Source organism: Scyliorhinus canicula, chromosome 13 (assembly GCF_902713615.1).
Source record: "Scyliorhinus canicula chromosome 13, sScyCan1.1, whole genome shotgun sequence".
Classification (NCBI taxonomy): Eukaryota; Metazoa; Chordata; class Chondrichthyes; order Carcharhiniformes; family Scyliorhinidae; genus Scyliorhinus; species Scyliorhinus canicula.
This window is the reverse complement of record NC_052158.1, coordinates 116,518,130-116,531,353: the sequence shown is the minus strand read 5'-3', so window position 1 is coordinate 116,531,353 and position 13,224 is coordinate 116,518,130. Positions and strand designations below refer to the sequence as shown.

At 49.7% G+C, this 13,224-nt stretch overlaps 1 protein-coding gene across 2 annotated transcripts in view; it reads left to right on the top strand.

Annotated features, from left to right (window-relative positions):
• xxylt1 (xyloside xylosyltransferase 1) overlaps positions 1 to 1,453 on the top strand; it is a 171,524-nt gene extending 170,071 nt beyond the window's left edge. The window contains exon 4 of one of the 2 annotated variants that reach the window (XM_038816169.1): positions 100 to 1,453. In XM_038816169.1, coding sequence (XP_038672097.1) covers positions 100 to 496 — 397 coding nt within the window. In that variant the 3' untranslated portion in view covers positions 497 to 1,453. The remainder of the gene's footprint in view (positions 1 to 99) is intronic. The other variant, XM_038816170.1, reaches the window with a different exon arrangement.
• Positions 1,454 to 13,224: the final 11,771 nt, after the last annotated feature.

Genomic DNA, 13,224 nt, shown 5'->3' with positions numbered 1-13,224 from the left:
TAGAGAGGTTGTTCTTCATAGTATTTCATATTAACCAGTCGCATTAACATAAGATACATGGATGCTACGTCTGACTTGTTCTGTTTCTTTTTGAAAAAGGCACACTTTCTGGCAGTACCGCAGAGAAAATCCCCAAACTAAAGTTGGTGATCCTCCGCCAGACGGCCTCCCCGGCTTCAATAGTGGAGTCATGCTGCTAAATTTAGAAGCTATGCGTCAGTCAGAACTCTACAACCAGCTTCTGAACATGGAGAATGTACGGAACCTTGCAGAAAAGTATCATTTTAAGGGCCACCTAGGTGACCAGGATTTCTTCACATTGATAGGAATGGAGCATATCGGCCTCTTTCACATTCTTGATTGTACAAGCAACAGACAGCTCTGTACCTGGTGGCGGGATCACGGATATGACGAGGTCTTTGATTTGTACTTTAAATGTGATGGACAAGTCAAAATTTACCATGGCAACTGTAACACTCCAATCCCAGATGACTAAGTAAAATAAATATTTGGAAGTGTTTGCCAATGCCTTACAATGCACAATATTTTCTATTGTTGGAAAAAAATATTTGTACTACTTGAAATACTTTTCATTGTATCCTTTTTGAAAACCTTTATTTTATCACCTCCCATTTGCTCTACCTCCTCTTTCTGATCAGATTTCAGACCCCTCATTTTGCGAGTGATGGTCACTGAAATAATTAATTCATAAAAGTAAAATAGTAAAACCCACTAAGTCCCAAAAGGCTGAAATGATCAAAAAGTGACATTTTAAACTTGTTGGTGTTTCCACTTGTACATATTTTCTCTTTATACAAATCGTTGTTTTCTTTATTTGATTGCCTGCTGTTTATATTTTCCCAATCGCTTTTCTCTGACGGTCCAGTTTGTTCAAAGGAGAATTACTGGTGCGGATCCACTTTTTCCCACTGTCCATACACCACTGTCCTGCCTGTACCAATATATTTGAAACAACTGTGTATTGATGACTGATTTGTATCAAATTGTATTTGTTCTTTAAAACATTGCATTTTCTGCATGGAGCAATTTTCTTTTGCTTGGTTGCCTCTTATGAAACTTGGACCATGTTAAAATTGTAAATACAGCACCTGAAACCCTCTATGCTTCACATTGTAGAAAAGTGGATTCTATCCAAAGTGTTCTCTGAATTCATCAGAACTGCAGTATTAAGGGGAAAGAGACTAAAACCAGGAAGGGCCGAGACACCATAAAGGGCAGTGCTTCCTTGATATGTTATATATTAATTCACGCAAATAACATCTGTGTAATGTATGTATGTTAATATTTTTACTTTTTAAAATTTCATTTGCGATATTTTAATGGACTTGTCTTTTGAATAACTTTGAAAGTTTGCATTCTAGATGAATATATTTGTCTCGTTGCTCCTCATTAAACTTCAACTTTATTTGGGATGTGTTATCCATCCATGGTACATGGCATCTATTTCTTATTATTTTGTGCCTTACAAGTTTACTCAGCAATTTATGAATTAACGAGCTTGATTATTATTATCCACCACTATCTGCAGTATTCGTGTAACTTTATTGTTATTGCTGTTAGCTGAATACTTAAGAGCTTTATTTCACCAACAGTTCGGTCTTTCAAAAAAGATTAGAAAAAAGATCATGGAAAATTACCTTTGTGTGTGTGTGTATGTGTAGCTTCTGTGATTGGGTGAATTGAACAAAAGCAGATGCTTCTTAATGATACACAACTCAGTGTTGGTACAGATTTATTGTGCAACTTGTAGGCTGGATTGTCTAATTGGAGCACATTGAGTACATTACTGAGTGTTGTTCAGTTTCTTTCTACCTAAAACTGGTGAAAACCAATGTTGATTCACAGTGTTGTAACATTTTTTCGCATTCCTGCATTTACATTTATCCGAGCGCCCAGTGACATTTATTTTAATTTTTACATTTTTTTAAAATTGAGTGCCAATTATTTTTTTCCAATGAAGGGGCAATTTAGCATGGCCAATCCATCTAACCTGCACATCTTTGGGTTGTTGGGGTGAAACCCACACAGACACGGGGAGAATGCAAACTCCACACAGACCGTGACCAGGGGCCGGGATCGAACCCGGGTAGTTTGGCACCAGTGCCAATCACTGCGCTCCCACACCCAGCGACATTGACGGATTAGCCCAGTTTATAGACTGTAAGTGGTTAATTTCAATTTTCAGCATGGAGTAAAATGGGTGGGGTGGTACAGTGGTTAGTACTGCTGCCTCACAGCACCAGGGTCCCAGGTTCGATTCCAACCTTGGGTGACTGTGTGGGGTTTGTCTATTCTCCACGTGTCTGTGTGGTTTCCTCCCACAATCCAACGATGTGCAGATTAGGTGGGTTGCCCCTTCGGGTAGGGTTGTAGGAATAGGGCGGGGGATTGGGCCGAGGTAGGGTGTTCTTTCGGAGGGTCTGTGCAGACTCGATGGGCCGAATGGCTTCCTTCTGCACTGTAGGGATTCTATGATTCTATAATATTTGATTGGTTACTCTTCACACATTATGCCCAATTGGTCCATTCTATTGTGGTCTGCAGCACAATTAGACAGCCCTATAGATCAGTCTGCTTGGCAGACTTTAAAGTGGTGCCACAAAGTGCTTATGTTGAGCTCCATCTGTGTTAGCTCTTTCTCACCCATGCTCTGTGCTACATCAGACTGCCCCTTCTGTGCGCAGGTCTCTTCTCCCAAAGGTCACTGCTGAGTTGCTGATTGATAACAGGGGCAGTTCTTCAATAGGAATGAAAATATGGGGCGGGATTCTCTGACCCCCCCCCCCCCCCCCCCCCCCCCCGGCCAGGTCGGAGAATCGCTAGGGGGCGGCGTGAATCCCGCCAAATTCTCTGGCGCCAGGCATTTGGCGGGAGCGGGAATCGCGCCGCGCCAGCCGGGGGCCGTTGGCAGCGGCCCCACCCCTGGTGATTCTCCGGCCCGCGATGGGCCGAGTCCCGCCGGCGTAAATTACAACAGGTCCTTACCGGCGGGACCAACGATCTGGCCCCGGGGGTGCCCCCATGGTGGCCTGGCCCACGATCGGGGCCCACCGATCCGTGGGCGGGCCTGTGCCGTGGGGGCACTCTTCCTCCGCATCGGCCGCTGTAACAGTCCGCGATGGCTGGCGCGAGGATTAACCACCCCCGCGCAGAATTGGCTGGAGATTTTCACAGACTCACTAGAAAGGGGCATCTTGCCACCAACACTGGCACAAGTCTCAATATTGCTGATAGCTAAAAGGACAAAGACCTGACTGCGACGGGTCCTACAGGCCCATCTCACTACTCGTGCAAAGATCCTGGTGAAGGCCCTGGCGAGGCGGCTGGCGAGCTGCAGGACCAGACGGGCTTTGTCAAGGACAGGGATTTGACATTAAACATCAGACGCCTGCTAAAATGATAATGACCCCATCTGGGGAGAGAACACCAAAAGCGATCATCTCCCTGGACGCAGAAAAGGCCATCGACGGTGTTGAATGGAAGAACCTCATAGAGCTACTGGAACGGTTTGGGTCAGTGTTCACCTCCTGGATGAAACTACTGTACAGCGCTCCCATGGCGAGCATATAGACACCAGCTCCAGATACTTCCGGTTGGAGAGAGGCACGAGACAGAGGTGCCTGCTATCCCCGCTGTTTTCTTTGGCAATCTCGATTTGGGTGTCTCCTGCTATTCACCCAGAGTGCCCGAATCTACGCTGGGCACAACCCGGTCGCTGAATGGCGCCCACCATTTCAAAAAAGTGAGTCTGTATAATCTATTGATTTTGTAATCTATATATTCATATTGGTAAGGGGGTAATAATCATAAATTGAGTATTATACCATTTTACAATTCCTACAGAGGTCAGTGAGAACTTGGATGTCAGCTGTAGACTCTTCAGAGTGAGTCAGATAATTTATTGATAGTCTATTACATATAATTGTTAGCGTTGTCAGCTCTCCTTTAAGTGATAATCCTGTGATCAGAGAAGGATGGCTTGTGGAATTTGGAGTACCGTAGTTTAAATAAGTTAAGACTGCAATCCATTCACTTGTTAATTTTTTTAGAATATTAGGATTTCTGTGAATACTAACTCTAAGCAACAAAACTATTCCAATATCATGAGTATAATTCAAATACAACAAACTCCATTCCAATCAGCAAACGCAATTAAAGTACATTAAACACCATTCTAATATAACAGTTACCATTACAGTACACTAAACACCATTAGAAAGCAGTAAACACGATTAGAATGCAGTAAACACCATTCCATTCATTCCCATATTGGGGATTCCTGGTTCAAGCATCAAAATGTTTCCAGATTATTTAATTTAAGGACACTTCGCTGCTGTTTTCCAGACCCGGTTGGTCGCCGCTGTGTACAGGCCCAGCGTTCCTACAACCCCCACGTGCGACCCAGGGACGCCGCCATTTTCCCCTTCGCAAGACACGTGTGGCCCGTGGGCGCTGCCATCCTTGATGCCGTCCGCTATGTGTGCCCTGTGGACGCCGCCATCTTCGCCGCCATTTTGGATGGCGCCTCGGGACCCCTGCCCGTCTGACCGTTCATCGCCTGCCGCTACCTCTGCCATCGCTGACCAGCCCGAGACCTCCCAGCATCTGCCGCAGCTCGCCTCTTAACACCCTGGATCAGTCCCAGCCCTGCGACCGCGACGACGACGACGGTGAAGATCGATGGGCATGAGACGACCTGCCTCTTTGACTCCGGGAGCACCGAGAGCTTCATCAACCCCACTACGGTAAGGCGCTGCTCCGTCCCGGTACACCCTGTCACCCAGAAAATCTCCCTGGCCTCCAGATCACATTCCGTGGTAATCCGGGGGTACTGCATCGCAACCCTCGCCTTCCAAGGCATAGAGTTCAGCAACTTTCGGCTCTACGTCCTCCCCCACCTCTGCGCTGCCCTGTTACACGGCCTGAATTTTCAGTGCCATCTCCAAAACCTAACTTTACAATTCGGCGGACCCCTACTCCCACCGTCGCGCCCCCCCCCCCCCCCCCCCCCCCCCCCCCCCCCACCGTCTGCGGCCTCACGACCCTTAAGGTCGGTCCACCTTCCCTGTTGCGAACCTGACCCCGGATTGCAAACCCATCGCCACTAGGAGCAGATGGTACATTGCCCAGGACAGGACCTTCATCAGGTCAGAGGTCCAACGGATTCTGCAAGAAGGGGTCATTGAGGCCACCAACAGCCCCTGGAGAGCCCAAGTGGTGGTAGTGAAGACTGGGGAGAAGCACAGGATGGTCATTGACTACAGTCAGACCATCAACCGGTTCACGCAGCTCAACACGTACCCCCTCCCATGCATATCTGACATGGTCAATCAAATTGTGCATTATTCGGTCTTTTCCACAGTGGACTTGAAGTCCGCCTACCACCAGCTCCCCATCCTCCCGGAGGACCGCCAGTACACTGCGTTCGAAGCAGATGGCCGTCTCTATCACTTCCTTAGGGTTCCCTTCGGCGTCACTAATGCGGTCTCGGTCTTCTAGCGAGAGATGGACCGAATGGTTGACCGGTACGGACTGCGGGCCACCTTCCCGTACCTAGATAACGTCACCATCTGATGCCACCATCAGCAGGACCACGACGCAAACCTCAAAATTCCTCCAGACCACCAAACTCCTTAATCTCACATACAATAAGGAGAAATGCGTGTTCTGCACCAACCGCTTAGCATCCTTAGCTACGTAGTGGAAAATTGAGTCCTAGGGCCCGACCCCGACTGCAAGCAACCCTCCTGGAACTCCCTCTCCCCCACTGCCCCAAGGCCTTGAAACGATGCCTGGGGCTTTTCTCCTATTACGCCCAGTGGGTCCCTAATTATGCGGACAAGGCCCGCCCACTCATTCAGTCCACAGTTTTCCCTCTGGCGGCTGAGGCCCGCCAGGCCTTCAACCGCATCAAGGCCGACATCGCCAAGGCCATCATGCACGCGGTCGACGAGTCCCTCTCCTTTCAGGTGGAGAGTGATACATCGGATGTAGCCCTGGCCGCCACCCTCACCCAGGCGTGCAGGCCCATGGCCTTCTTTTCCCGCACCTCTCCATCCCTCCGAAATTCGGCACTCCTCTGTCAAAAAGGAGGCCCAAGCCATTGTGGAAGCTGTGCGACATTGGAGGCATTACCTGGCCAGCAGGAGATTCACTCTCCTCACTGACCAATGGTCGGTTGCCTTTATGTTTAATAATACACAGTGGGGCAAGATCAAAAATGACAAGGTTTTGAGGTGGAGGATCGAGCTTTCCACCTATATTTGAGATCTTGTATCGTCCGGGGAAGCTCAACGAGCCCCCTGATGCCCTATCCCACGGTACATGTGCCACTATGACCTCTGCCACCTGGGGGTTACCCAGTTCTTCCATTTTATCAAGGCCCGCAACCTGCCCTACTCCATTGAGGAGTCACCAGCGACTGCCAAGTCTGCGCAGAGTGCAAGCTGCACTTCTACCGGCCAGATCGAGCACTCGTGGTGAAGGCCTCCCGCCCCTTTGAGCGCCTCAGCATGGATTTCAAAGGGCCCCTCCCCTCCACCGACCGCAATACGTACTTTCTGAACGTGATTGATGAATACTCTTGGTTCCCTTTCGCCATCCCATGCCCCGATATGACTTCTGCCACAGTAATCAAAGCCCTGCACAGCATCTTCACTCTGTTCGGTTTCCCCACCTACATCCACAGCGATCGGGGATCCTCATTCATGAGCGATGAGCTGCGTCAGTTCCTGCTCAGCAAGGGCATCGCCTCGAGCAGGACGACCAGCTGCAACCCCCGGGGAAACGGGCAGGTGGAGAGGGAGAACGGGACAGTCTGGAAGGCCGTCCTGCTGGCCCTGCGGTCTAAAAATCTCCCGGTCTCCCGCTGGCAGGAGGTCCTCCCCGACGCGCTCCACTCCATCCGATCGCTCCTCTGCACCGCGTCTAACGAGACCCCTCACGAACGTGTGTTTGCCTTCCCCAGGAAGTCCACCTCCGGGGTCTCCGCCCAGCAGCCGGCATATAAAAGTGTGTGCTCTCTGATGCTGCAGCCATTCTGGTTCCAGCTACAGGAGGCACAACATCTTGCTCAATAAAGCCTCGATTGTTCCACCAATCTTGTCTTGTGGTAATTGACGGTGCATCAGCCTCATTCCTCGGTGTAGTTTAAAATACCCCAACATCAGCCGGTTCATACGCACACTCGCTACTGGTGCCTGATAGAGCAACCGCACCTAGTCAATAAAGCCCTCACCAAACCCAAACCTTCCCAGCGCCTCCCACAGGTAATTCCACTCCACCCGATCAAAAGCCTTCTCCGCATCCATAGCTACCACCATCCCGGCCTCCTCTCCTTCTGAGGGCATCATAATAACATTTAGAAGCCTTCGAACATTGGCCTTGAGTTTCCTCTCCTTAACAAATCCCGTCTGGTCTTCCCCAATCACCCCCCAGGACACAGTCCTCTATCCTTGTGGCCTGTATCTTAGCCAGCAGTTTGGCATCCACATTCAGTAGAGAAATCGGCCTGTATGACCTATATCGCTCCAGATCCTTTTCCCGTTTCAGGATCAATGAAATCGAGGCCTGCGATATTGTTGGGGGGAGGACTCCCTTCTCTCTTGCTTCGTAAAATGTCCTCACCAGCAGTGGGCTGTATATCTCTGAAAACCTCTTATAGAATTCCACCGGGTAGCTGTCAGGCCCTGTGGCCTTGCCCGACTGTATGCCCTCCAGCCCCTTGATTATTTCCTCAATCTGAATTTGGGGCTTCTAGCCCCTCCACCAGTTCCTCCTCCACCCTTGGGAATGTCAACTCATCCAGAAACTGCCTCGTCCCCTCCACCTCAGCCGGGGGTTCTGACTCTCATAATTTACTGTGAAAGTCCTTAAACACCTCGTTCACCCCCGCTGGGTGCAGGACGGTATTACCGTCTCTACTCTTTACTTTTGAAATAATCAAACATAAATGCACTATAGAAGAGAGAAACAAAGAGAAAAAAAACACACATTAACTTTAACATGAAAACAAACTAAATCTAACAGTTGACGGTGACTAACTCCTTAAAAAAGGATATGAATTGTTGCCATCTCCGGTAGAACCCCCTCCACCAACCCTTAATGGTTTTCTTGACCTTCTCCAAATGTAGTAAAGATTTGAGGTCACCAAACCAAACTGAGGCACCAGGAGGAGACCTCCACCCAGGCAGAGCTCGCCTCCCAGTTATAAAATAGGCGAAGACGAGGACATCTGCCTTCACTCCTGACTGAAGCATCGGTGGATCTGACACCCTAAATATTCCCATCAGCGGACATGGCTCCAAATCTAACCAGAGTACCTCCAACATGGTGTTGAAAAAAGAGGCTCAAAAACTTATCAACTTGGGACAGGACCAGAATATATGTGTGTGATTAGCTGCCCCCCCCCCCACCCCCCCACCCCCCCCCCACCCCCCGAGAGCAGCACTCACACTTATCCTCCACCGCAGAGAAAGAGCTGCTCATCCTAGCTCTGGTCAGGTGAGTCCTGTGCAAGACCTTAAATTGAATCAAGCTCAGCCGAGCACATGAAGACATGGAGTTGACCCTCTGGAAGGCCTCACTCCACACCTCACCATTAAGAATGGGGCCGAATTCTTTCTCCCTCCTATTTCATCCTCACCTCACATAACGGAGCAGAATCCGTTGAAAGGATATGGTCATATATGTCTGAAATAGACCTCAGGCCCAGCCTTAGCATAGTCAATATTGTCTTCAACAGGGAAAAGGAATGCGCCGAAAGAAAGGGGAAAGCCTTGCGTGAAAAATCGCATATTTGAAAACACCTGAAAAGACTAGAACCAGGCAGTTGGATTTTCTAAGCCAATGCTTTAAAACTACCAAACCTCCCGTCCATGAACAGGGCCCCAAATCTTTCCAAACCCTTCTCCTCCCAAGACTTAAATGTAAAGTCCAAACCAAGCTGTTCGGAAAAGATGGTTATTGCAGATGGGGGCTAGTGACGACAGGGAGCAGAGCTTAAAATGTTATCAAATAGGCCCTCCAAGCCCTCAGGGTCGAGAGCATGTCTGGATTCAAGGAAATTATCACTGGGGAAAAGGGCAGTTGCAGTAACTATTGCCCAAAGACTAGAAGCACTACAGGAGCTCGCTTCCATCTGTCCCCATATGGAGCCAGGACAGCTAAACCACGGCAATACATTCCAAATATTGACTGCACAATAGTCAAACAACAAATTGGTTAGAGCCAGGCCCCCTGAGTGTCTGTCCCTTGGGAATAAAAACCCACAGTTTCTGGGAGTCTTACCCGCCCAAGTAAAGGAGGAGAACAATTTGTTGACTTCAGCAAAAAAGGACTTGGGAAGAGAAATGGGGAGACACAGAAAGGGAGATAAAAATGTTGAGAGCATGTTCATTTTAATAGTTTGAACCCTACCTGCCAAGGATAGAGAGAGGCTATCCCACCTCTGCAAGTCCGTTTTGTTTCTGTCCACCAGAGTCGTGCAATCTAATTAATTATTTAAATTTCCAATTAAAAGGGCAATTTTAGCGTGGCCAATCCACCTGCCCTGCACATCTTTGGGTTGTGGGGTGAGACCCAGGCAGACACGGGGAGAATGGTATAATTTCATTTATGAAGCGAGGCCCAGTTGTGGGACACCAGAACCACCAGATGAAGAAAGCTGGTCTTGGCAAGGCAAAAAGGTAACGTCCCCAGTTTCCTCTCTGAGGAGTTGACTGAGATGCATTTACTCTCGTCCAAATTCAACTTGTACCTTAAAAGGGAAACAAAAATATCAAGCGGCTTCATTATCTTGTCCATGGAGGGTACTGGGTTCATGATATAGAGATATAGATAATCCGCAAAAAAGGGGCACCCGATGCGCCACCCCTCCCTGATTTATCCGCCTCCACTTAAAAGTGAAACTCAGCACTTTAGCAAGTGGCTCTATTACTAAAGCAAACAAGAGCAGAGACAGTGGACTACCCCTGCCACATGCCCCTATTCAACAAAAATAACCAGAGTTCAGACATTCGTATAAATTCTTGCAGTGGGGGACTTATACAGTTGCCAAATCCAAGAAATAAGTTTGTGGCCAAAGTCGAACCTCCCAAGAATCTGAAATATTTACTCCCACTCCACTCTATCAAATGCCTTTTCGGCACCTGGGGAAACAATCATCTCCGGTTCACACACTGAGGAGGGGAAAAAGACAACATTAAGCAAGCGACTTAATTTGGCCGATAATTTTGAACAGTTCGTGAAGCCCGTCTGATTCTCCACGTTGCCTCTGGGAGGCAGTACTCCAACCAAAGCATCGACTCCTTGGCAAGTAACTTAACATCTGCATCAAACGGGCGACAAGGTGGCTCAGTGGTTAGCACTGCTGCCTCGTGGCACCAAGGACCCGGGTTCGATCCTGGCCTCGGGTCACTGTCTGTGTGCAGTTTCCACATTCTCCCTGTGTCTGCGTGGGTCTCACCCCCACCACAGGGTAGGTGGATTGGCCACACCGAATTGCCCTTTAATTGGCAAAAAAAGAATTGGGCACTTTAATTTTATCTAAAAAAACATCCGCGTTCAGCAGTGAGATATGTCAGCATGACCCGCACTCTGTTTGTCTTTGTCCTTCTTAAGAATCAAAGTGATAAAGGCCTGTGTAAGGGCGGAGACCAACAGACTCCAGGATAAGGGATCATTGAATATGACCAGAATTAAAGGCACCAGCTGCGCTGAGAATATCTGATAGAATTCTATCCGAAAGCCATCCGGACCAGCGGCTTTGCCAGTTTGCATCAACCCAATGCATTTTTAAACTTCCTCAGGGTTTAATAGGGATTTCAACTCAGTGCTCCTCTTCACCTCCGCAGTTGGGATGGATAGGCTGTCCAAAATGTCCAACATGACAGATCCATCCGCCGGAGGTTTGAATCTATAATGATCACGGTAGAATGATTCGAAAGCTGCATTGACATGAGAAGGGGCAAACCCCATATGTATGACGGAGGGGGTTGCAGGTGGGAGGGGGGATGGCAGGGGCAGGGGAGGGGGTAGCTGTGAGGGTGGGAAGTGGTGTCTGTGCCCCTGGCCAGTGCCCCCTCCCCCGCCCTCACCCCCACAGTTGATGAATTTGGAGACGATCAAAGTGTCCCGTGCTCGTTGACTTTGGCGCACATGCCATGCCTGCCTGGACCCTATGCCCTGTCCATCCTCACCCTCCCCCGCATACTCCTCGTCGGACAAGGCCTGGCATTCATCATCGTCCTCCAGCATATCGCCCCTCTGCTGCGCGATGCTATGTAGGACGCAGCAAGCCACCACGATCCGGGCGACCCTCTCAGCATCATACTGTGGGTCCCTCCACAGTGGTTCAGACACCTGACCCGTATCTTCAGCATGTCGAAGCAACATTCTATCATGCTCCTTGTCGTTGCGTGAGCATTGTAGCAGGTCTTGGCGTCGGTCGGTGGCCTCCAGATAGGCATCATCAACCACAACCACATTAGATAACACCTGTCGCCCAGTAGCCAACTTCCAGCAGGGGGGGTATCTCAAACATGTCAGGAATCATCGTGTGTGCCAGGATGAAAGCGTTGTGCACACTGCCTGGATCAGGCGTAGACTTGCATGATACACAGCTGATGGTCACATATCAGCTGCATGTAATTGAGTGGAACCCATTTTGGTTTGTGCAGAGCAGCCTGTCATCTGCAGGTGCTTGTAGGGGGACATGCATTCTATCGATCATCCCCTGGACCCAGGACGTGTTGGTGATGGTGGTGAACCCCGCATCCTGGTGGGCTCGGTCCACATGGAAATGGATGTTGTGTGCCGACTGGGGATATAGACCTCTGTGATGGTGTGGATGCACCTGTGCACCAAGATCTGTGAGACCCTGGACAGGTCCCCACTCGGCGCCTGGAAAGGCCCCGTGGCTTAAAGGTTCAGGGCAACAGTCACCTTGACAGTCACCGGTGGTGCCAGGTGGGCCATGATCTGGCAGATATGTCGCACTCTCACCCTGCTCAGCTGGATTCTTCGACAGCATGCCCGGTTTGGCAGGGACTCGAATGGCAGGTGCCTCCGGTACACACAAGGCCTCATGCGGCACCTCCTTTGCACCTTTTTGGTCCATTGGCCGGATGGCTCTCCATCCTGGGCGGCTTACCTCCTGTTCCTCTACTGCACGCTCCCCTGCTGCAGCCTCCGCTGCTGCAGCTTCCTCCTCCTCTTCGAGCATCTCCAGCTTGTACAGCCGCAGTGCATCCTCCAGGGCTGCGGCGACTAGCAGGAAGTCCACCATTGCTGGTGATATTCCAATATCCATTGTCTGCAGGGGATTGTAGGCCAACATGTCAGCATGGTGCATATCCCCGTGCCCAACAAGGTCAAAAGGGGGACATGGTGGCCCCGGTTAGCACTGCGGGCTCTGCCCCCACATGTCACCCCCCTCATCCCCACACCCCTGGCACCGTCGGTGCCCGGCATTATAGGGATTCTGGCCCTGGCGCCCATCCCTACTGCCAGGGGTACCGTTGGCTGGTGCTGCCCTTGCCAGCGGTATGCCTTGTGGCCCGCCCCGCCCCAACACGGATAGAAAACTGGTTGGCAGAAAGGAAACAAAGAGTAGGGATTAATAGGTCCTTTTCAAATTGGCAGGCAGTAACTAGTGGGGTATCACAGGGATCGGTGCTGGGACCCCAGCTATTCACAATATATTAATGATTTGGATGAGGAAACAAAATATAACATCTCAAAGTTTGCAGATGATACCAAGTTAGGCGAGAGGGTGAATTAAAAAAAAAAAAATTTAGAGTACGCAATTCATTTTTTCCAATAAAGGGGCAATTTAGCGTGGCAAATCCATCTACCCTGCATATCTTTGGGCTGTGGGGGCGAAACCCACGCAAACACGGGGAGAATGTGCAAACTCCACACGGATAGTGACCCAGAGCCAGGATCGAACCTGGGACCTCGGCGCCGTGAGGAAACAGGGCTAACCCACTGCGCCACCGTGCTGCCGGGAGGGTGAAATATGACGAGGATGCAGGGATCCTACAGCATGATCTGGACAGGTGGGCAAGTGGGCAAAGTAATGGCAGATGCAGAATAATTTGGATAAGTGTGAGGTTAGTCACTTTGAAGCAAAAACAGGAAGGCAGATTACTACCTAAATGGTTGTAAATTGGGAGAGGGGAGTGTGCAGTGGGACCTGGGTGT